The 22,854-nt window shown below is 49.1% G+C and overlaps 2 protein-coding genes across 6 annotated transcripts; both read left to right on the top strand.

Annotated features, from left to right (window-relative positions):
* The first annotated feature begins 3,388 nt into the window (after window positions 1-3,388).
* S1PR4 (sphingosine-1-phosphate receptor 4) lies at window positions 3,389-8,697 on the top strand. 3 transcript variants are annotated; one of them, XM_075037673.1, is made up of 3 exons: window positions 3,389-3,451; window positions 3,560-3,696; window positions 4,785-8,697. In XM_075037673.1, the coding sequence occupies exon 3, from the start codon at window positions 4,806-4,808 to the stop codon at window positions 6,030-6,032; it is 1,227 nt and encodes a 408-aa protein (XP_074893774.1). In that variant the 5' UTR covers window positions 3,389-3,451; window positions 3,560-3,696; window positions 4,785-4,805; the 3' UTR covers window positions 6,033-8,697. The 3 variants fall into 3 exon arrangements, with proteins under 3 accessions (XP_074893774.1, XP_074893773.1, XP_074893772.1); XM_075037672.1 differs by having other exon boundaries at window positions 4,667-8,697; XM_075037671.1 differs by having other exon boundaries at window positions 4,616-8,697.
* Window positions 8,698-9,239: 542 nt separating this feature from the next.
* Window positions 9,240-22,744, top strand: NCLN (nicalin). 3 transcript variants are annotated; one of them, XM_075037669.1, is made up of 15 exons: window positions 9,240-9,477; window positions 11,514-11,704; window positions 11,943-12,087; window positions 12,731-12,825; window positions 13,065-13,145; window positions 13,349-13,452; window positions 13,888-13,976; window positions 14,157-14,296; window positions 14,715-14,893; window positions 15,094-15,181; window positions 15,270-15,308; window positions 15,428-15,588; window positions 16,208-16,261; window positions 16,352-16,430; window positions 17,854-22,744. In XM_075037669.1, the coding sequence occupies exons 1-15, from the start codon at window positions 9,297-9,299 to the stop codon at window positions 17,911-17,913; spliced, it is 1,686 nt and encodes a 561-aa protein (XP_074893770.1). In that variant the 5' UTR covers window positions 9,240-9,296; the 3' UTR covers window positions 17,914-22,744. The 3 variants fall into 3 exon arrangements, with proteins under 3 accessions (XP_074893770.1, XP_074893768.1, XP_074893771.1); XM_075037667.1 differs by having other exon boundaries at window positions 15,425-15,588; window positions 17,854-22,742; XM_075037670.1 differs by lacking the exon at window positions 9,240-9,477 and adding an exon at window positions 10,476-10,570 and having other exon boundaries at window positions 15,425-15,588; window positions 17,854-22,742.
* Window positions 22,745-22,854: the final 110 nt, after the last annotated feature.

Here is a 22,854-nt window from a genome sequence, read left to right as displayed (position 1 = left end):
CCACACTGGGTGGGGGTGACAGGAGCACTGTGCAGCTCCCTTGCCCCCGGGGACATGTCTGCTCACTGGAGACGTGGTTACAGGGCAGAAGATGCTAGGGGAAAGCTGAGCTTGTCCCAGGCACAGTAGGAGAACTGGCGCTGGGCATGGCACTTGGAGACCAGGCACTGAGCTGGTCCAGCTTCTCCAGTGCTTCTGAGCTACCCAGGCCAAAATCCAGACCTAGGGAGGAGAGGGATTGCTTCTCTGGCAATTGTCAGTGGCTGTCAGCAGCTGCATGAAATGCCACACTGTAAAGAAGAAGTGAGACTCAGGAGTTTGCATTTGTTGCATGCTGACTCTGGAAGGATGCTAAGGGATAAGCACTTCCAAAGCTCCCGTCCAACAGGCACTGAGCACTGGAAACGCTCAGTGCCTTTTACTGCAGATCACCCAAAAGGCCAAAATCTCAAACCTGTCGCAAAGGAAGGAAAGGTGTGACACCATGGGAGAAAGGGTCTGGGCTGGCACACTGATGATGTGTTTTATTGGGATGATTTCCAAGTAATTATCTTTTGGGGGGGGGGTGGGCAGGGGCATTTTATAGAGCTGTTTGCTTTCTGTTTAATGTTTTTGCATTGAGGAAATGCAAGTTTCTAAAGAAAAGCCACTTAAAGAAAAAAATCAACAAAACTTTGCCATTTAAGTTCATTAATATGGTCTAATGGAGATGATCCTGAAACTTTCTATTTTGTGTTTTTGTTTTCCTTCAAATCCAGAGATGCGCTGCAGAGACTCTTTTCCTACAGAGACCCACCATCACCACCACCCAATTTCAATGAATTGACACCCAGGCACAACAACTGTGCCTGGGACAATTCTTTGAGCACTGTGAAGGGCCAGGTCTCCAGGGTTTGGTGTCAGCCCAAGTCAGAGGGGCCTTGCTGGCTCTTCCCAGCTCCTCTGGGGCCAGAAGCATCCTGCCACTGGAAAGATGACTGCCTGCTGCTGCACAGTAGAAGAGACCAAAGCTAGGAAATGCAACCAACCAACTGCCAGGAGCAATCAGTCATTTTTAAACCAGCACAACTCCACCCTTCCTGGAGCAGAAAAACACCTGCAGGCAAATGGATGCCTTGGCTGATGTTGGGCTGTGCTGGGGCCACACAGCGGGGACAGGATAGGTGGGTGGGGATGTGGGGAGGGAGCCTTGTGGGAGAGAGATGGGGATGCCAGCTGTCCAAGAGCTAGCCTGGGGGTTGCCTGGCTAGCCCCACCAGGCAGAGCTCTCCACAGAGCTTCACCTAGGGATTTTTTTTTAATCAGAATGACTGAAAATACAAGGTTTAATCAGGACTGTGCAGCAGCACAGCAGGAAAACCTCAACAGAAATCATCAATATTTTATCTTGCATTTGTAGCTTGCTGTCTTTCCCCTGCAGCTGCTCGTGGCCCCCCACAATCTGGAGCTGGACACCCTCCCATAAGCAGGCAGTCTCAGGGCAGGAGTGACCAGGCATGCCACTGGCCACAAACCCAGGGAGCCCTGCTCCAGGCTGCTCCTGCCCTGCTCCTCTCTGGACATCCCTGTCTGCAGACAAACTCTTCCCTCTGGGGCTGAGGTGCTTTTGCCTTCCCGTTGGCCTTGGTGGGAGCAGGCTGTGGAGGGTTCCAAGGCTTCTGCTGCTAAGGTGCCTCATCTCAGCATCTGTGAACACCTGCTATGGCCACAGGTTCTGGCAGAGGATTCAGGGGGCTGCAGCTGGCCCCCATACCTCCCTTGGTCCTTCCAAGCCAGCACCCAGCAGCTATCAGGCAGTTTCAAGTAGATTGTGGTCTTGATTTGAAGGAAAGAGATGAGAAATGTTGCAGGATGGGGTGTCCCTCCCCCACCCCCCTTCATTTCAAAGAAAGAACATCTGAACTGAAACGGCAGCAAAGGAGAAGTACCAAGATAAAGCTTAGCCTGCGTCTGTGCAGATAGCAATAGGGAGCCACTGCAGAACAACAGGAACTCTCCCTCATGTGTGTGCCCAGCTGAGGGGGAGCCTCATTTGCCCCCAGCCATGGAGATGGGGACTCTCTGCCTCGGGTCTGGTGGCAGCAGCTCTGAGGGAGACACAGGGCTGGATTTGTGCCAGCCAGCGAGGCCCTGCTCTGCTGAGATGATTGCATGAAGTGGAGAAGACCCAAGTACCCCCAGGCCCCCCTGGCTATGGGACTGTGCCCTGACTTGCCATGAGATGGGAGCAGTGTTTGAGGTGTATGGTAACTTGGCATGAGGCGGGGAGCTTGGCAGGCTGTTGGGGGACAGAAGCGAGAGGGTTCTGGAAGGGCAGCAGCAAGGGCTGGGACACAGCTTCCCAGAGCCAGCCCCCCCTCACAACGTGCTGTGAAACTGTGGCATGCCTCACAGGTACCCAGTCCCCTCTGCTATGGAAAGGCCAAACAACACAGGTGCTAGGACAGAGCAAGGAACAAGGTTTTTGTCTCACCAGAATAGCTCTTGACAAAATAATCAGCCCTGCCTTTTAGGGCAGCACCTGATGTGCTTGTGGAAGGGGCATTAGGAAGAGCCTGTGATATTTTGCTGGTCCAGAGGACCTGGCACCCCATGGGTGAGTGTGTTGAGATATCCCAGCTGCTTATCTGCCTCAAACCCTCCTGCCATCAAAAGCATTTGCCTCCTACCTGCCCCACACTTGCTGCAGATCTCCCTGACATAGAGCTCGTTCCTGTCAGCTATTTCTTCCCTGAGACTGCTCATACGCTGCCAGCTATTTGAGAAACTACTTAGTGTCCCTGACAAGCCAAGTTTCTTCATCCTCTGATCTTTTAGGGACACCCCACCAGTTCTGTCCTGAGCAGACACATTAGGTGGAGGCTCAGCCTGAAGCAAGTATAAAGCAGGGGTGATGTGCAAGAACCACATTGACCCTTTTGATTCCAGTGCTGTGCCAGGAGCATCTTCCCAGCCCATTTGGGAGTGTGCTCTTCGTGCTGAATGTGCAACCTTGCACTCCTCTTCTCTGGATTGAGCTGCACTCATGGCCCAGCCTTCCTGCTGATTTCCGCTCCTTCAATCTTGGGGTCATCTGCTGACTTTATCAGCATAAGTTTCTTTCCACGCTGCTGATAGAAAAGCCCAAAACAACAGCTGAAAGGGTGAATGTGGAGGATGGAGCCCTCAGCTTTTGATGAAAGCCACTCTTGCTTGCACATGACTTTCTGCAGCAGGAACCTCCTTTGCATTTTCCACTTGTCTATGCTGTGATCCAGGCTAGGATTTCTCCACTTATCAAGCAGTGGATAGACTCCCAGGACAATTCCCTCCTTGCCATGCTGATGGAAGAAATCACTGCTCTTTGCTCTCAACCTGGGGACCTCTCCATGGCTTTGTGCCAGTCTGGAATGAGAACATAGGCGAAAGCAGAAAGCAGGGCACAGCTTCTGCTGTGATCCTGAATTAAAAGGTGCTCTGTCTTTCTTTTCTCTGTGCCTCTTTGCAGCTGTTTTGGGTGGGGTCCATCCTGCACAGAAATGTGGTTGATGTTGTAACTTCCCTTTTTCCACTTTGGTAGGTAGAAGTCTCACTTATTTTGCACAAGGAGCCCTCCCCACTACCTACTCTGTGCTGGGCCTCAGACAAGCAGCTGGAGAGCACTGCTAGCTGCTGAACCTCCCTCTGGCAGCAAGAGCCTCAGGCCAGTCATGACAGGTGAGTCACAAGGCAAATTCGACTGCCGCGGTTGGGAATAGCACCTTGCAAGACTTCCCAGTTAAGTTTTGCAGATGCAGGGAATAGGTCAATGATAGACATCAATGTAACAATCATGTCAGGACTCCTGGGCTCTGGTCTCAGTGCAGCCCCCTGCACCTTCTGCAGTGCCAGGCAAGAGGCAGCAGATTTGTGCCTCTATTTCCCTGTCTATGACCTAAATAATGGGAAGATCCTGACCTATCTCTAGCAGGTGCTTGAGAGCTGAAGGTGGAGGGTGCAGTGTCAGGGCACATGCAGGGCTTTGGCCAGCTGGTTTCCCCTGAACTAGGTGGAGCTGAGCCGTAGCTTGAGAAACACAGGTGCCTGGACTTGCTGCATTGACAGGGCAGAACTTGGATGGATGTGTCCTGAGAGACTGGCAGGAGCTGGGCCCAAGGAGAAGCCCAGAGGGGTGAGAGCATGGAGCTTCCTCCTGGAGAAGGATGTATCTGGGCATGGGTGGTGCACAGGGCAGTTGACGAAGAGGCAGTTGCTCTCTGCCAGGCTCAGGGGTGACTTTAATGCCACAAAAGGCAAAGCACTTAGTGAGTCAGGCTGTCTGGGTGCTCTTACTAGCACTTGGCGGCTTTGTTCAGCCCAACAGACCTACCCATCAAGGTGGGAGGTGTTACCCCATTTCACCCAGCCTGCCCTGACTCAAAGAGGGGCCTCACACATCATTTCATTCATGTCCCCCACCTTCACAACCACAGCAAAGCTGAGAATAGCCAGGCCCTTACTAAGAAATTATGACAGCTGTTAGAAACTATGTCAATACTCTAGCTCACAACAGGAAACTTTATTAAACAACAGGAAGCCCATGCTCATGCTTGGACTTACAAAACACCTCACCCTCTTCTCCCCTTGCTCTTTTCAGTGCTGCAGGGCTGGCAGACAGGGCTCTAACTCTCATCTCCACGCTGGGTAGGGCTGCTGGGATCAGAGCCAGTCCTGTGTGGCAGAGTCTCACAGCTGTCTCCAGCCCTCGGAGGGCCTTCTCTGCTCTAAACCCCATCTCAACTCTTGCTCCATCGTGCATCCCTTAGCTGCTGACCTAAGCTCAGAAGATGGATGGTCCAGAGCTGAGCTGGCTGGTGAATCGCTCCCTTCCCCTTCCACTGGGCTCTGCTCAATACCCTGAGCTCAGACTTGACCTGCTTGACAGGAAAAGTTCCTGCCTGCAGCTGGCTGCCATGAGGAATGTGAATATCATCCTGCAGCACTACAACTTCACAGGCAAGCTGACCAACCGGCAGACTGGGGATGAGGGCATGGGTCTCATCCGCACAACCTTTGCCATCATCAGCTGCATCATCATCCTGGAGAACCTGCTTGTGCTGCTGGCCATCCTGCGGTGTCTGCGAGCCCGCCGCTGGGTCTACTCCTGCATTGCCAGCATCACCGTGAGCGACCTGCTTGCAGGAATTGCCTACCTTTCTAATCTCTGCCTCTCGGGCAAGAAGACCTTCCAGCTTTCACCTCAGCTCTGGTTCCTGCGGGAAGGCATTCTCTTCATCGCGCTGGCTGCCTCCACCTTCAGCTTGCTTGTGACTGCCATCGAGCGCTACAGTGCCATGGTAAGGCCAATTGCTGAGAATGAAGCCAGCAAGACCCTGCGCTTACGCAGCCTGATCATCTCCTGCTGGCTGCTTGCCTTCATCATTGGATTTCTTCCACTGCTGGGCTGGAACTGTCTGTGCAACTTCAATGCCTGCTCTGTCCTCCTGCCTCTCTACTCCAAGAACTACATCCTTTTCTCCGTGGTCATGTTCAGCATCATCCTCCTGGGGATCATTGGCCTCTACATCTCCATCTTCCAGCTGGTCCAGGCCAGTTCTAGGCAAACCAGTTCTCGGCACAGCCGCAAACGGTCCCTGCGCTTGCTCAAGACTGTGCTGATAATCCTGGGTGCCTTCATCATCTGCTGGAGTCCCCTCTTTGTCCTGTTGCTCTTTGATGTTTTCTGTGAGACCCAGACCTGCACATACCTCCACAGCCTGGACTGGACCTTGGCTCTGGCCATGCTTAACTCAGGTGTTAACCCCATCATTTACTCCCTCCGGAGCGTGGAGGTGCGCCGTGCTGTGGGAAGCCTGCTGTGCTGCTGCTGTGTCAAGGTTGGGCTGTGCAAGCCTGGGAACTGCTTGGTCATCACAGACATCAACTCTGGCTCATCCACAGAGAGCTCCCTGCGCTACCGGGATAGCTTCCGCAGCTCTGTAGCACTGAATGCCCGGCCCAGAGCACCTCTCTCCAGCAACTCCAGCATGATGAGCAATCTCCCCAGTCTCTGAGAGGCCACGGGGAGAGCAAAAGTTGCCAGACAGCCCACCAGGACCTCATGCTGCTGGTCCTGGCCTGGCAGAACTGTAGCCTTCATGCAGCTCAGGCTGACCAGGTGCAGCCCCACCTCAGTTGTTAACTGTGGCCAGGCTTTCCAGTCCCTTCAGACTGGGATGTTGCTTCACTGTGGGTGCAGCATAGGGACACGCATTGCTCTTCAGATGGGAGTGAAGGATATGGGCACGTTTTGGGATTGACGCTTTGCTGAGACAACTGCTGTGCCTAGGTTGTAAGTGGACCCTGCTCTGTGTGTGCATGTATATAGATGCTGTACCTGCCCCGATGAGGGTATTTTGCCCCCAGGCACAGTGACAAATAGGGTGGGTATCCCCAACCAGCCTGCTCCCCAACCCCTTGGGATCAGGTGAGGCTGGCAGTGCTCCACTGCATGTCATGCAGGGCTGGAGGTGATACTTGAGTCTTCTGCTGCAGTTTACAGCCTTCTGGAACTCCTGTGATGGGCACAGCTGCTGGGAAAGGATGCAGGCTTGATGTCTTGCCAGGGAATTAAGAACAACTGGGTTTGCAAGTGCAAGTATGTGCAGCTGTGGGGCAGCCCAGAGGCCCCTGGCCAGGAACAAAGTGCCCACCTGTAGTGCCACACAAACCAGTCACAGGATAGCAGGGAGCTGCAGCAACAGCCCAATCCCTTACCAGAGTGCAGAGGCTGGGCACTGTGCCTGGGCAAATGCTGTGACAGTGCTTACAGCCTGGCAGCAAGAAGTAAGAGCCCTGCCATGCCTCTGGGCATAGGGCTGCACCTGCGGTGACAGCCCTGACACCACCACGGGCAGAAAGAGGTACCCACAGTGACTGGGGAGTCTGGTACCGTCATGCATGGCAGAGCTACCTGCTCCCATCTGGCTGAACCTCTCAGGTAACATACACCTGTACAGCAGAGGGTTCATAGCGCTATGGCCTCCCAGACAGGTAGGTCATGCTCTGGTAAAAATGCCAAGTTCTAAGGTCCCCACACAGGGGGAGGTGCCCACTGTGGTGGGCATGGGAAGGTTGAGCAGCAGCTTGTAGATGGCTTTGCATTCTGTTGTCTCCAGTGGGGTTTGGCTCATACCCAAACAGAAGCAGCAGGAATTGTTTCCTCTTCCTTTTGGGGCCAAAAAGGCTGCATCCTTCCAGAAGACTTTCCAAAAGCAGTGTTTGCAACAGAACACATCTGGAAGAATCACTTCAACAACCTGGAACAGAGTCATCACGCAGAGGCAAGAGTGGGGTGGAGCCTGCCCCATGCCCTTCTGAAGGTCAGCACAGCTTGGGAAAGGAATGGAGGGGTCTGATCCTAGCATGTTTTCTCTAAGCATTACCACATTTGGACAAGGGGGTCACCCATGCTCTGCCAGGGTAATGTTCTGAAGGTCTCCACCTCCCTGTGAGCTGGGCAGCATCAACAGCAGGGAAGGTACCTAAGGACCCCAGGAGCCAGGCTCACAGTAATCACATATGGATTCTCCTTGCTGCCCTAGGTCTGAGCACTGCTGCCCTGACCTCTCTGAATGCCATGCCTTCTCTCCGCTGAGCTTGCAGGTCAGTGACTGCCTGGCTGCAGCCTCTGACCCTGTCAGTTTGCTGGCTGGTATCTGTGAAGTAGCAGGAGAGATCCCAAGTTGCTGCAGCTTCACAGGCAGGAAGCTTAAGAGGTTACCAAGTCATGCACGGACACAGCCCAGCTGGCAGCAGAAACGGACGTTTCCGTGGGCAGGCAGGTAGCTGTGCTGCATGAGGTTGGTGGGGGCAACTGCTCCCAGGGCAAGGCTGGCTGGGGCCAGCAGAGGCTTTTGCAGGGCTTGGAGACCTTGGAGATCAGCAGCAGGGCTGGAAGGGCTGGGACTGTGACATGGGTCAAGCAGCACTAGCAGCTCCGAAGAAGCCAACAGAACACTGCAGAATGCCTGGTGTCACAGGGAAGGGCGGGCAGGGTCACAATGACACCCACATGCAAGGCCTGCAGGTTGCAGAAGTTCATTGGGGCCAGACTTCATCCCCAGTACCAAGAGGACTGCTCTGTGCTACAGAAAATGGCTGGCTCCAAAATAGCCCCATTCCTGCCTGGGTCTGATGGAGACCCAGTGGGGCCCAGAAGGCACGGCCAGCTTGCGCCTCAGATTCCTGCTCATCTGTTCCCTAACCAAGTGAAAAATTAGAGCAGTACCCAAATGCCTCCTTTCATCCCAAAGCCACCCATGCCTCCTCTCATCACACAAGGAGGCCAAAGCCACCCAGGCACTGGGGAGCAGGAGCTCCTGAAGACTTAAAACCTGCTGGCCCAGCAGCTCAGCAGGAGGTGCTGAGCTTCCAGCCCATTTGTTTCGCAATAAATCTAGTTGGTAAGAAAGCCCCGGTTCGATCTGCTATGATTTTATCTTCCCGCAGGTCAGGTACCCGGTGGCTGCTCCCGCAGGCAGCCGCGTGGGAGTCTGGAGGTCCGATACCGCCAAGGGCGGCACCGAGGTGGCCGGTGTGGGACAGGGCTGCGAGCTGGGGCAGGTCCGGGCTGCCCGCTCAGCGCGCCCCTCGGCAGGCACCCAGCTCGCTGCTCGGCGCAGGGCCTCGCCGACCGTCCCCGCCGCGTCCAGGCGTGCGCCCCGGAGCAGGCAGACATTCCCCGTGGGCCCGGGACAGCCGAAGCCCACCGCCCCGCTCCCGGCGCTGCGGGATCCCCCCGCTCCCGGCGGCGGCGCAGCCGGAGGCAGCACGGCCTGGGCAGGCGCGGCGCTGCGCTGCGCCCCGCACACCCGCCGGCACCGGGCAGTCTCGCCGCCGCTGTTCGGCGACGCGCGTGACGCGGCTCCGCGGGTTCTGTTCACAGTTCCCGCTGCCGCGGGCGACTAGCGCCCTGCGGTCGGCGCGGACGGCCCTGCCCGTCTGCCCGGCGCGGAGAGCGGCGGGGGGGGGGCGCGGGGGAAGGCAGCGAGCGCGCCGAGCGGGCCGCCGCTGCGGCCGCCGCAGGCCCGACCCGGCAGCCGCCGCCGCTGCGGAGCGGGGCGGAGCGCCCCCTGCAGGCCAGGCGGGGGGGGGGCGGCAACGCCGCTGCAGGGGCTGCCGCGACTACAGCTCCCAGCGCCCCTTGCGGCGCCGCAGGAACTACAGCTCCCGGCAGCCCGCGGGAGACGCGTGCCGCGTCGCTCGCGCCTCGCCGCGTCGCGCGTGCCTTGCGTGCCGGTGGAGCAGGCCGCAGCGGCGGGGCCGGGGCCGCGGCGATGCTGGAGGAGGCGGGCGAGGTGCTGGAGTCGGTGCTGAAGGCCTCATGCCTGCCGCTCAGCTTCCTGCTCTTCGTGCCTGCTGTGCTTCTGCTCCTGGGCCCGCCGCCCGCCGCCGAGGCCGCCCACGAGTTCACGGTCTACCGCATGCAGCAGTACGAGCTGGGCGGGCAGCCCTACGGTGAGACGCTGCCCGGCCTGGCCGGGCTCGGCCCTCCGGGAGGGCGGGTCCCGGCAGCGGCCCCCTTCAGGGCCGACGGGGTCCCTAGGAAGAGCCCCGACCCCGGGGAGGGGCCCAGGGTAGGCCGCGAAGCCGCAGGCGGGCTGGGGAGGGCGACCCAGCCCAGGGGAGGCTGCAAGAGAGCTCGGAGAGCCCTGGGAGGCTGTAGCCGGGCCCCGGTCCGGGCCTAGACCCAGGGGAGGCCCCAGGCAGTCCCCATCAGACTGAGTTTTAGCGTCCAGTCTCAGCATGAGCAGGAGAGTGCCGAGAGCTCCCACATGGTGACCTAGAGGTGGCCAAGGACCCTGCCGTGTCCTTGCAGACTCCTATCTGTGGGCTGAACTCCCTGTGTTTCAAGGTGTCCAGCTGCAGCCCTCTTGCATACTGGGGAACTTGGTTGTGAGCTCAGTTTTGTTCTCTTGCCTTTGGCTCTTTTGACAGGTTGATTCTTCTTTGCTCTTCAGCCTTTTCTTCAGTCTCAGTTATCAGTGTCTATTGCTCCAGTGTCTCTGTTTGAGAGTCTTTTCTTTTACATTTCTTCCTTTGTGTTACAATTGACCTCCAGTTCCTCTGTTCTGTTGCTTCCAGGCTGCCAATTGTGCAACACCTTTCTCTGAGTCAGAAACACAACCTGTTCTGCAAATCCACCCCCCTGTACCCACTAACCCAGAATCAAGTGGTGTTTCCGCGTCTTCCGTAGATACTTTATTCCAGATCAGGGCATGCGTTCTGTCCGTGAGTGACTCTTCCTGCTGTCAGTTTTGTGGCCTAAGTTTCAGACTTACATTAACAGTCTGGCATTACAGCCCCACAATTTATTTTATACTGTCCATGAGACTCAGTCTCTAGATCTTTCAGATCTTCATAAGATCAAACAGCAGTAGAAGTTATGAAATGCCAGCTACACCTGCATGCTTTGTAAACACTACAGATACTCCTGGATATCTGGTGGCTTCTGGATATCTGAAATTATTTCTGGGTTCTTCCATCACAGTTCCTCAAAATGTGTCCGCATCTTGAGACCTCTGTTGTTGAGAACCTCACTAGATCTGAGGTAGGCTCTCTTATGGGGGTGTTAAGCTATCTGTTTCCTCATGTGGTGGTAAGTCTTTGTTGGCAGGCTTAATGGGGACAGCAGCCATGTGTTTCAGCTGGCTTTGACTTTGGTTGCTTGAGTGTTCTTTCTAGCCAAGTGCTCACAACATATTTTGGAATATTTTGTGAACTCTTGCAAAGCCACACATTGTTTTTTTTAAGATGCTTGCAATTAACTTTTTATGCTGTTTCTTTTTCTGGAGCCTTTTAGCTCGGTGGACTGTGTGTTTCCTTTGTTCCTTGCCAGCACCTTTGGGTAGCTGATGTTCCTGTTCCGTGTGTGTTCTGAGGCCAGATGTCCTTTGGGATGAAAGCTATTTGTTGTTCCAGATTCTTTTCCAAAAAGACCAAATAGCGATTGCTGCTGAGCCTTTTCTTGCAGGGGGGAGAAGAGTTTTTTTGTCAACATCAGTCATAGAGCAATTTAAGAACAAACTTGGACTTCCTCTAATACTGTTAGAATAGAGTTCTTTAGATTGTAAATGAACAATTATGAAACAGTTCTCTATAGAGACACTACAGAGAATCAACTTGTCTTGCTGTACTGTCAGAAAATACTGTTGGGTCTGCTCTGTTTAGATGTCAGAGGGTTGTGCTGTGAGCAGAACTCTGGATCCACACTTTGGTGTGTTTACATGTCATTGTTTTGGGAATGGTGGAGAGATTATCCTCATTATGGATTTTTTTTTTCCTCTGGTTGGGGCGAGGGGGCTGCTGCTGTTTAATACTTGTTTGTTATACAGTGTAGGAGCTCTGTGTGGAGAATTCGGATTGTGCCTTAACTCTGTTTCTGGTGACTGTCATGTGACTGTCACCAAGACTGTTCTGAGAAGGAGCTAGTCTCAAGCAAAGGGGATGCGACAAAATCATTTACGAAACTTCTTGCTGTTCTCTCCTCACAGGCACCAGGAGCGCAGTGCTTAACACAGAAGCCCGCACTGTAGAAGCAGATGTCCTGAGCCGCCGCTGCGTCATGATGCGGCTGGTGGATTTCTCCTATGAGCAGTACCAGAAGGCTCTCCGCCAGTCAGCTGGTGCTGTGGTGATCATCTTGCCGCGATCTATCTCTTCTGTCCCACAGGATGTTGTAAGGGTAAAAAAACGATTGCCTTTCTCTTCCGGTGGGAGATGTATTTGAGAGGGAAAGAGGCTTGGGTTGCTGCAGGACTGAAAGCTCCTGTTGTAATGCACAACAAATTGTATTCTAACGCTTCACATTCTAACAAATCATATTAACACTTACCTTTCTCTCTCTGCTTTGGTGGTTAATTTTTTTCTGCCCTCTTGCATGTTTAGCAGATGCTAAGTTTGTGTCTCACTTAAATCCTCAGCAATTCATGGAGATAGAGCCGGAAATGCTTGCTATGGAAACCATTGTGCCAGTCTACTTTGCAGTGGAAGATGAAGAGCTGCTGTCTATCTATGAACAAACGCGGGCTGCTTCTGCATCACAGGGTTCTGCCTCGGCTGCAGAAGGTGAGTTCTAACAAGTGGGGGAAAGGTTTAGAGGAAGACAGGCCTGATCCCATCTCTGGAAGCAGTCTGCTGTGTCATATGCACCATGAACCAGTGTACTGTTGCCTTCATGTTTATTCTGTCTTTGTTAAAGTGCATTGAGATTTAATGGAAGAAAAACACAGTATAAGAGAGAGTATTACTTGACTATATTTGGAAATACAATTGTGTGGAGTTGAGTTCTCAGCTTCACACTGTTGGAAGTAAGGTAGAAAGCAGAAGTCAGGTTAAAAACAACATTGGAGATATTAAGTGACTTCAGTGTGTTGGTAGAAGCTGAAGCTTTTTGTGTGACCACAAGTCAGTTCAGTGCTTCCATGTATTCCTCTGTAAATAACTTTACTGTCTTACTGACCTGCTGCTCATGATTAACTATAGGACTGCTGGAGAAAAGTTTTTGTTTTAGCCGGCTCAAAGTATTGGGATTTCAGGACAGAATGAAAATGCATGGTCACCAGGACTCTGTGTCAACGCATAAACATAAGCGACAAGTGAGAGGACTTAAATGGTTTAAAGCTGGTATCTCCAAAGCTCACATAGCAAGGGAAATAAAGGGATGAAGCTTACCCAGATATACCTTTTTTTATTGTTGTTGTTGCTTTAGTTCTGCTGCACACAGCAACTGCCAATGGCTTCCAGATGGTGACCAGTGGGGCTCAAAGCAAAGCTATCAATGACTGGCTCATACCCAGCGTGGAGGTGAGTTATTGCCAGTTTGAATCCATATACATTGATGGGATGCCATCTTTTATTGGGACTTCATCAGACATTCAGACATTTGGACTGATGGGGAAGTCAGGGGAGTCTCACCCAGGTAAGTATCTGAAGTCCTCAGAACTGAGGCCACTGCAGACTCAACAGGCACGTAGAAGTCAGGCTGACTTTGTGCAGGCGCACAAGAGGCGATGCTGAGTGAAACTGATCTCTTTCCTCTGCAGGGAAGGCTGACTGGGCTGGGTGGAGAAGACCTGCCCACTGTTGTGATAGTTGCCCACTATGACTCTTTTGGAGTGGCTCCAGTGAGTATTCTTTCTTCCTGCAGCTCTTTGTTCCTATCTGTGTGTTCCTGTCTTTTTTCCCATGTGGCCTCTGCCCTTGTGTTTTTTCTTAGTCTTAAAGATGCGGGGCAGAGCATGGTCATGTGCTATCCTGAAGGTTGTTCTGGTACATGAGAATAAGTGTAGGGTTGTCACCTTGTCTCTGTCCCAATTCATCCCTGCAGTGGCTGTCACATGGTGCTGACTCCAATGGCAGTGGTATCTCAGTGCTACTGGAACTAGCCAGGCTGTTTTCCCGGCTCTACACCTACAGACGTACCCATGCTGGGTAAGAAACTGCCCCATTCTTGATTGAATGTGTGTAGCTGATATAAGAAGATCTTTTGCTCCAAATCTGTAGAGTGTTAGAAGCAGTCCTTTACTTCCTTTGCTCTGTTCTGTTTCTCTCCGAGTTCAGCTGCTGTTAATGGCCAAGCTCTTTCCTTTGGTTTCTTTGCTGTAGCTCTGCTCAAGCTTCGGGACAAGTGGAGGGAATGATGTGGGAAGTAGATTCCATCCTCAGGCACTGGGGACTCCCCCCCCTTTTACCCTGTCCTGCCATTACCTTAGTGTAGCATGTAGGACGTGCTTGTTAATGGACCATTTGCCTCGAATGTCAGGTGCTAGCTGTTGTGATTTCACCACACCTCCAAGGCTGAGTAAAGGAGTTCTGTAGCCATGGAGTGCAGTGTGTTAACACTTTTCTGTCGCTTTTGATGGGCAGGTATAACTTGCTGTTCTTTGCATCTGGAGGTGGCAAGTTTAATTATCAAGGAACCAAGCGATGGCTAGAAGACAATTTGGACCACACTGGTGAGTAAAGGGCTGGCATTCCAGCATGTTCTGTGGCAAGACCTCTGTTAATACAATTCTGTTAAGTGTCTAGTTATGTCAGCCCTCCTGTGAGAATCTCCTTCTGTGGGCCTTGCTTTTTTGGGGATGGAACTCCCAGCACAAAACATAGCAATAAAGGTTTGGATTTTTCTGTTACAGATTCCAGCCTGCTGCAGGACAATGTAGCATTTGTTCTCTGCCTTGATACTCTGGGCCGAGGCAATAGCCTTCATCTCCATGTCTCAAAGCCTCCCAAGGAGGGGACCTTGCAGCATGCGTTTCTGAGAGAACTGGAGATGGTAATTAAAAGCATTTTAGGTAGATGGGAACTTGGGACTTACTATGGGGAGCTGCAGGAAGGAATGAAGATGTGAAGAAAGGGTGTGCCATTGAAATATTTCATGTATTGTTTACAGTCACTTGATTTGAAGTGCAGACAAATCCTCATTCCACAGTCCCAAATGAAGCAGACTAGATCTGCTGCATTTTCCATTGCACTTCCTTATGGCTTTTTGCGTGCAAAAGCTACCCCGTAGTGACATTAAAGCAGCTTTTTTGACATAAAAAAGCTTTTCAATGGCAGTAACTGGACCTTATAGGCGGAAGTGTATTTTCCTTCTGGAACACAAAAACCTGGGTCTAGGTGGACTGGGCAGTGCAAGATGGGACTGTGCAGTGGGCAGCATGACACCCTGAATGGCTTGTCCTTTCCCACAGGTTGTTGCCAGCCAGTTCCCAGAGGTGAAGTTTTCCATGGTGCACAAGAAGATAAACTTGGCTGAAGACATGCTGGCATGGGAACATGAACGTTTTGCAATCCGACGCTTGCCAGCATTCACCATCTCCCATCTGGAGAGCCACCGGGACAGCCTACGCAACAGCATCATGGATAGGAGGTTAGAGGCCTTACGGAAGGCTGCAGTTGAAATCCAGCCCGTAAACACAAATTGGCTTCATGACTGCTTGTGCTGTTCGGGTGAAAAAACACTGAGAGTTGGGCTCTGGATTCAGGCTCATGCTTGATGCAGTGAAAAAGGCTGGTTTCTAGAGGAAGCTGATCCCATTGACAAGTCCATAATCCCCTCTTCTGCTTTAGGGCACGAATAGACACTAAGGCACTAACAAGGAACACTAGGATCATTGCTGAGGCTTTGACAAGGGTCATCTACAATCTAACAGAAAAGGTAAGAGCTGCCCATCATGCTATCCAGATCTGTCCTACCCAAAGACGCTTGCATTCACCAATAGCCTGGGGTTTTTTTTCCCTTGCAGGGAGCACCTGCAGATCTGCAGATCTTCACAGATCAGATGGTGAGCACAGTGCATTTTTGTAACCTGCGGGAAGAAGGAATCAAGAGTCTGGGAGAGAGTTCTGGTCTCAGCGTATGTGTGGTTGACTCCCTTTCTTTGGTGGTATTTTTCTGCAGCAGATCCAGCAGGAGCAACTAGAATCAGTGATGGACTGGCTGAGCAGTCAGCCCAGGGCTGCCCAGCTGATTGATAAAGACAGCACCTTCCTCAACACCTTAGAATATTATATGGGTCGCTACCTGAAGGATGTCAAACAGCATCATGTAAAGGCAGACAAACGGTAAGAAAAGAGATGAAAGAACCAACCAGGGCACACAAACCAGCTTCCCCCTCCAATGAATTTTGTCTCTGAGCTGCAACTTTTCTGGCTTCTTGGCATGTAGCTGGAAGTGATTGTTCTTTTCTGCTTTCCTGTCAGTTTTGGTTCATGCTCTCTGTTCTCCTGGGGAAAGCTCTTTACCATTCCGCACAGCACGGTAACAGGTCCCAGCAGCTCCCTGTGTCTGAAGAGCTTGTTTTTTCGCTGTTTTGGTTCCACCTTTCCCATTCTGAGTGCTGCTTCTCTCTGCAGGAAAAGACTAAGGTCCACTAGAAAGCTTTCTGTAATTGCAAAAAGGCAGCTTCCATCCTGTCTAGCTTGCTTGGGTTGAAGCAGTTTAATGAACCCAGTGAGGCATCTTCATGTGCCTCTTCCGTGACAGCTGAACAGCATGTGTTCTGAATTGGATCCTTAGGCTTCTGATTGTAGGAAAAGAAAGAATCAGTTCAAAACTGGTATGCAAGGTGGTCATGCTTAGCTGTCTTTGGTTGGATGAACTCCTTGGGAACAGAGGCCTGGGCTGTTCTTACTGCAGTGTCAAGAAGTCTAATACAACCTGAAGAATTTCTTCTTTTCACAGGGACCCTGAGTTTGTTTTCTATGACCAGCTGAAACAGGTGATGAATGCATACAGGTATGGAATTCCCTTGGGCATGTTGGGCTTTTGTCTCACTCTGTGGCAGTACCTGCTGTAGCAATTTCATCTGTTCTTTCTTTATTGCAGGGTCAAGCCAGCAATCTTTGACCTGCTTCTGGCTGTCTGTATCGCAGCCTACCTTGGTGTTGCCTATGTTGCAGTGCAGGTAAGAGAAGAGAAGCAAAGCAGAGACAGATGTACTGTTTTCCTCATAAATCACGTTAGCTACAGTAACTGGTGCTCGCACAGTCCCAGCACCAAAGTTGGAACAATAATGCCACCCTACTCTAAAAGTAGTAATCCAAAATGGCTGGCTGTTTTGATGTGTGTATTTTTGAGTATCTCAGTTGGCTGTGCTGAAGGCAATCTCTTGCCATTCTAGTGCAAAACTATTTTATAGAGCTCCTTCTCTTGGTCAAGGACATGTACAACTTGCTTGTTAAGCTGTTTTGATTATGTAACAGCTTCAGACTGAAGCTTCTCAAGGTAATTAAAATCTGCTGTAATGTTAAAGGTTTGTAGCTTGTAGTAAGTTCGGAGTGTTAGGAGATCCTTCCAGTATCTGAACTTGGGATGCAGCTTAGAAATGCATCTTCAGGGTTGTGTTTTGGTGGGATTTTTTTTTGTTGTTTGTTTGTTTGTTTTTTAATGAAACCATAAATACATCCTGTGTCCATACTCCTGGAAACGTGATACTCCATGCCTTGGCTAGCCAGCTTAAATTTAGTGGTTTTGTTTAAGGGTTAACAAAGTCACTGTGAGCTAGGCTTCTGATCCTGGCTGGGTTCTCTGAAGAACATGAATGAAAGGGAAGTATTTTAGGTCAATCTAAATTTTGTTCTCTTCATGTTATTTGTGTTTATTATTTGTTTGGGGAAACAACAAGCATTTAAAAATCTGATGTAACAACATAAACAGGAGGGATAACGTATACTTTGATTTCTGTCAGCTATCTCCATTACGTTTATTATTACAGATTATTTGAAGCCTGGATCTTGTTATATCTGTCAGATATCTGAAGCAGCTGTTATTGAATCAAAATGCAATTAATCAAAGCAGACTCAAAAGAGGAATTAAGTTAATTTCTAAGTCACTGTTGAAATGGTGAAAGAGAAGATCCAGTTAAAGGATTGTGAACAACTGGGAATCTCTGTGTTTGCCTGGTTCATTTTTACATTCCTGAAACTGCTAGCAGCAGTGTTTCTGTAGTGACTAGTATCATGCATGTGTTGAAATCTGAAGCTTTCTCCTCCCCTTCAGAAGGAACAGAATTGCATCAAAAAATGTAAAATCTTTAACAAGTGTTTGCATTTTCACAATGGGGGTGATACAGGCCTGCACAAACACTTCTGTAAGCCATTACTTTCTGTACAACTTCAAGTAACTGGCTTCATTGTCATAACTCCTAATTCACAAAGTCCCACTCTGTCTTCAGGATGAGAGTGCTAGCATATGATCCAAACAAGGTCTTGCATTTGAACATTAGTATTGTTTTAAGCCTTCTAGTAAGTTGTCTCTCTGTGTAGGACACAGTAGTTTTATTAGAATTTATAAGGACTCATGTTTACTTATTTTCCTTCTGTTTCCAGCACTTTGGTCTCCTTTACAAGATGATACAGAGATTATCCCTTAAAACCAAACATCAGTGAAGCAACAAGTCGTCACCCATACAGCAGCACTGAGCCATTGGTGAGCCCATCAGGAACCTTCTGCCTTCCATTGAATCCTGCTGTTTCTCTTCCTCTGTCTCCTCTTTGCTACTCTATAGAGGGGAGGAAGGCAGAAAGAAAATGAAATTTAAACTCTTGTGCACCTTTTAAGTGCTTTTCTTCACCTTCTTCCCCTGACTTGCACCATGTCTGTTTTCCTTTGCTTTTTGGCGAGGGAGACGCTCAGAGACTTCAGTAGTTCCTGCTGGTTGTTTAAACAATGAACGGCTGATTCTGAGCAGCTTCTCTGAGCGTAAAACCAAGTCCAGCACCTTCATGGACATATGTGCCATACAGCCAACTTGGAAACTGAAACTGCAAAGTGACGTGTTATCTCTGCCCAGCAAGCAAGGACTCGGAGCAGTTGTTTAAAAGAAAAAAAAGTGCACATGCAAATTAAAGGGAATACTTTTAGCATGTTTTCTTATGGCACCTCTTCCGTAAGTTCATTGCCTGGCTTTAGGAAGGTGTGCTGAGCAAGCAGTGTCTGCAGCAAGTGTGTTCTTGCATTTTGTTTAGACTGTGCAATAACTCATTCCCTGTTAGGAGGTGCACTGTAAAGGATCTTGACTGTTATTGACAGAATGAGGAAATATTGTTAAAATGGGTTCCTTGCATTAGGGTTTTTACCAGGACAGGTTCTCTCCTGTCTCTGTTGGAGGATGCATTTTGCTGTATACTTGATTTCTCTTAAAGTTTATGGTCCTTGAACAGTTCATGGCTGCCACCACCCTGTGCTAAACTCTTGCTTGGTTTTTAAGGGGTGTTCTACAGTCCCAGCTGCTGCAGGATCATGTTCTGTGCTGTTCCATGTATTTAAACGAGCTGGTGATATCAATAGCAAGAGCAGCCCAGCTCCTCCTGAGCTCTGGTCTGTAATCCCTTCAATCTTCATTCCTCAGTTTTCACTTCCAGATGGGTTCTGGATTTTGGGGTGTTTTCCCATGTTCACCTGCATCTCAGGGTCTCATTTCACATTGTTCAGCTCTATTATTTCTGGAAACACTGTTCCTGGCCTGCACGTATGAGCAAGTTCCCAAAGTGCTTGTTGCTGTCCTTTCATGTGCTGCCCCCAGTATATATGAAGGGAGGCAGGTCACTTAGCCATTAAAAAGCAAAACGAAACAAAAAATGAAGTTTTATGAATGTCATTTTAAACATGGCTGTTTCTAGAACTGTACCTAAGAGAGTGTATCTTGGAATGCACGCTCTCTGTTATTTTATCCTTGAGCAAGCCTTATTTTTAGTTTGCTGATGCTTCTGGGTGGAGAACGCTATGTAGTTGCCCAAAATAGTTGCCAGTGCTGTGCAAAGATCAGGAGGGCCAGGTTGCTCAAGCATTGTCATCATCTTATGTTTAAGTCTTTCCTGAATTCCACCATCCAAGGTAAACAGGATGCTTGTCACCACTTTCTGGTGAGACCTGAATGCCCTTTCTGGGCAGTGTTGCACTTTGTTTACCCTCAAGTTCTGGAAAGTACATGAAGATACTGACTACAAGTCCTAGGCTAGTTGTATTTCTAGAAGATGTCCTGATTGAATACTACTGTCCTGCCACTCAACAATGTTTGAGTCTTTTCTGTAATTTGTTCTATGCACATGAGGTCTCTTCACAGACCACGGTGACTGCTTTTTTTTTTTTTTTTTAAATGACTACTTGTATTTAAAATAGCATCTTTTACAGAGGCTGAAAAGCTCTTGTGGGCTTGAATGAAGGTGTACCCTTTTTTTGTATGCAAGGAAGATTCAAGCTGTGCATCCTTGTCTGCACCACAGCTGCTGTGTGCGCACTTGTTAGAAAAGGGGTTGTTGTGGCCAGTCACTGTCCTTGTCCTTTGGATGGGGACCAAAGCACTGATTTCCATCCATCTTTGTTTCACTGTAGTCTCCTTCTTGGAGTTCCCTTACCCCACGATGTATGCTTTATGCTACTTTAAATGTGTAGTAACTTGTTCTTCAAAAGGTCTTTTCCAGGAGAGCACACTGATGTCAGCGGCTCACTGTAATATCAGCAGGTGGCATGGTACCAAGCATTCCTGATATATCAGCCCTACAGGAAAACTTTCCATTTTCTGATCTGTTGAGTGCTTGCTTAAAATACATCTCTCTACATGCATGAAGTGTTCATGACCCTCTGTCGCCAAATGAATTTATAAATATGGCTTCAGAAATTGCTGGAGTGGCTGGAAGACAAGCCTTGATTGTTTTCCACTGGCTTTTATGCTCTGCCTTTAGAGACTATGTATGTTGTGCTATGGGAAGGTGCATGTTTTGGACTGTGTAGGTTCAGAACAGGCACGGTACAGTGGCTGTCTGAAGAACTTCTCTGTAGGTTCTGAATACCTGGAAGTAGTTTCAGAGGCCTCCAGCTGCATCATACATTTCTAGTGTGTTACACTTGGAGAGCAGATTACTTAACCAGGCTTAATGAAACTCTGTTACCTCACTGAGAAAAATAGAAAAAACAAAATTAGCAATCCTGCTGCAGCTTGACTTGATGCATATAAAATTTGCAAGTAATGAGCAAGAGAGAACAGAAGAGGCCCGGAGCATTCTTCCTTGCAGTGGAGACTGTCAACCTTCAGTCTTCCAGATGAGAAGCTCAAAGTTCAGAGTCAAAAACTTCCACCAAGGCAGCCGCAACCACACTGGGTTATGTCCCTGTCAGGGTTGTAGCATTAAAGCAAACACTTTAGCTCCTTGTGGTCTCAGCAATAAACTGCTAACACTCCTGATGCAATGCTAGAAGGCAGTGGCAGCTATAAAAAAGAAACGTGGATAGAAGTAAACGAGGAGAATTCATAAACCTGAAGGGCAGTTTGGATAGTACATCGCTCTATCCCACACGAGGGTAATTTGTCCTATAATCTGATTGGATGCATTTTGTGTATCTCTAGCTGGCTGCCATAGAAAGCAGTTTTTACTACAGATAAGGGTTTATGCTTTTGATCAAAGTGCATGTGCACTGAAACATTATATGCTTAAATCTGAGATAGTCAAATTCCAACTTTCTCATAGCTGGAACAGAGTGCCCATCCTGGGAGTGAACTTAGTTCCCACATTGCTGTTTCCTTTGGGAAGTTGACAGAGAAGCTTGTAAATAGATCCTGCTGTTCTGCTAGCTTTTGAAAATAACAAGAAAAATTATGCTGGTCCATACTGCAGCGTATCTGATCAATTCTGTCACCAACACGACACGCAAAGGCAGAAATCCAATGGCTGTTCTGGTAAAATAAAAGTTGTCCACAACATTGCAGAAGAGCTCTGTGTAGCTGATTCTTGTTGCCCCTATTTTTACCTATCCTTTTTATCAGGAGTTTGCCTTGCCTGGAAGGAAGAAGCATGGAAAGCATAAGTCCACATGTACACAAGTAGCTAGCAGTTGATGCTTCTAGCATTAAAACAATTTTCTTTGCTATCTGTCTGACTTTACCTGTTGTCCTAGTGCTGTCAGTCTGCAGCTCACAAAAATTTGGTTTTCCAACATGATTTAAGCACTGAAGCTGTTCATTCCTTCTGTCCACTCCCACCCACGCAGGCACTAATGGGGATTGTATGCAAATAGGTTGGACTATTGTAGTTGATCTCCTAAATCAGAGAGGTTGGTTAATTGTTACAAAATAAGTACTAACATGCAATATGAACTCCACCTTGTACTCGGTGCTAAGAGGAAAGACCCTGAAGTCAAAATGGAACTATCTGTGGCTGGAGGAGTCACCGCAATCTGTTTAGATATTTAAAACCACAGATACCCGAAATTGTTGTGGGGCTTGGTTTGGGGTTTTTTTTGTTTGTTTAAATCATGTGCTCTCATGTTGTTCATAGCACAAGGCAGAATACCGAGCTTTCCTGCACCTTGTGACCAAGCTGGGTTTTTACATTTAAGAGCCATTCAGTCTTGACTTACGATCTGAAATGATGGGGGTGCTACTCTATGTCTCAGTAAATTGGGCCTCCGGGTATTCAAGTGTGGGCTCCTTCTTGCTCACTTTGATCTGTTTAGTTTCCATTTGTAGTTAACTGGATAGAAACTTCAAGGTTATAGTCTGGAATATCTGCAGCTCAGGAAAAAGAGTTGATTTATCTAGCAATGTTAACTCAATTATTTATCTCTTGTGTGTCCTAAAGAACAAATGTCTATTGAGGTGAATATTTAAAAGCTAATAGAAAGTTCAATGCAGTTGATTTACATATTTTTTCTGACTATAAATGTAATATTTAAGTATTTTAACATTTTTCATTTCCTTATTTGTTTGTCCCTTTTCCCTTGGAAAAAATAAACCAAGTGAGTAGGTTTGATGAACAGATTTGTTGCAGGACTATTTGCTGCTGGAAGCTAAAAAACCTGGAATCTCCTTGCGTTATTTGAAGGTATAGCCCCCCTGCAAAAAGGGAGAAAATGTGTGTGTGCAAGAGCTTACCTCATCCCTTCTATATAGTCAAGAGTCAAATAGTATGACAAAAAACATTTACAGACCCTGAGCAAGATTCCAGCACCCTGAGGTGAGCATATTCCCATTTATTTGAAGGGTTCACGCTGCTTTGAAGCAACTAAAATTTCTATGCAGGACAGCTTCAATACTGTGAAAAACTGTCTACCTGAGAAGCCAACAGTGTGTGTAGTGGTAGATTGTTGTGCCTCTGTCATTACCAAATGACTGTTTGAACACTTATAAACTATTTATTCAAATTATAAACATTGCAAGAGATCTGTTCCCTGAGCATGAGTCAGTCCAAGTCTTAAAAACCACAGCAGTCATAGTTGTAGAGTGGAAAACTGCCCGAAACACACCAGAAGGGGAAAGATGGAGGTTGTACTTATATTCTGCCTCCTCGCAACGGCCGAGTATCTAAAGGGTTCTCCTTGGTAAGGCCCTTCTT

Source organism: Buteo buteo, chromosome 10 (genome assembly GCF_964188355.1).
Source record: "Buteo buteo chromosome 10, bButBut1.hap1.1, whole genome shotgun sequence".
Lineage (NCBI taxonomy): Eukaryota > Metazoa > Chordata > Aves > Accipitriformes > Accipitridae > Buteo > Buteo buteo.
This window is presented reverse-complemented; position numbering and strand designations above follow the sequence as displayed.

Bases quoted from the DNA above. Each gene is read 5' to 3' on its own strand.
- NCLN (XM_075037667.1), top strand. From the start codon at position 9,297: ATGCTGGAGGAGGCGGGCGAGGTGCTGGAGTCGGTGCTGAAGGCCTCA. The intron at 12,088-12,730 runs GTGAGTTCTAAC...TTGTTGCTTTAG, and splicing joins TTCTGCCTCGGCTGCAGAAG to TTCTGCTGCACACAGCAACT. The intron at 15,182-15,269 runs GTAAGAGCTGCC...TTTCCCTTGCAG, and splicing joins TCTACAATCTAACAGAAAAG to GGAGCACCTGCAGATCTGCA.
- S1PR4 (XM_075037673.1), top strand. From the start codon at position 4,806: ATGGATGGTCCAGAGCTGAGCTGGCTGGTGAATCGCTCCCTTCCCCTT.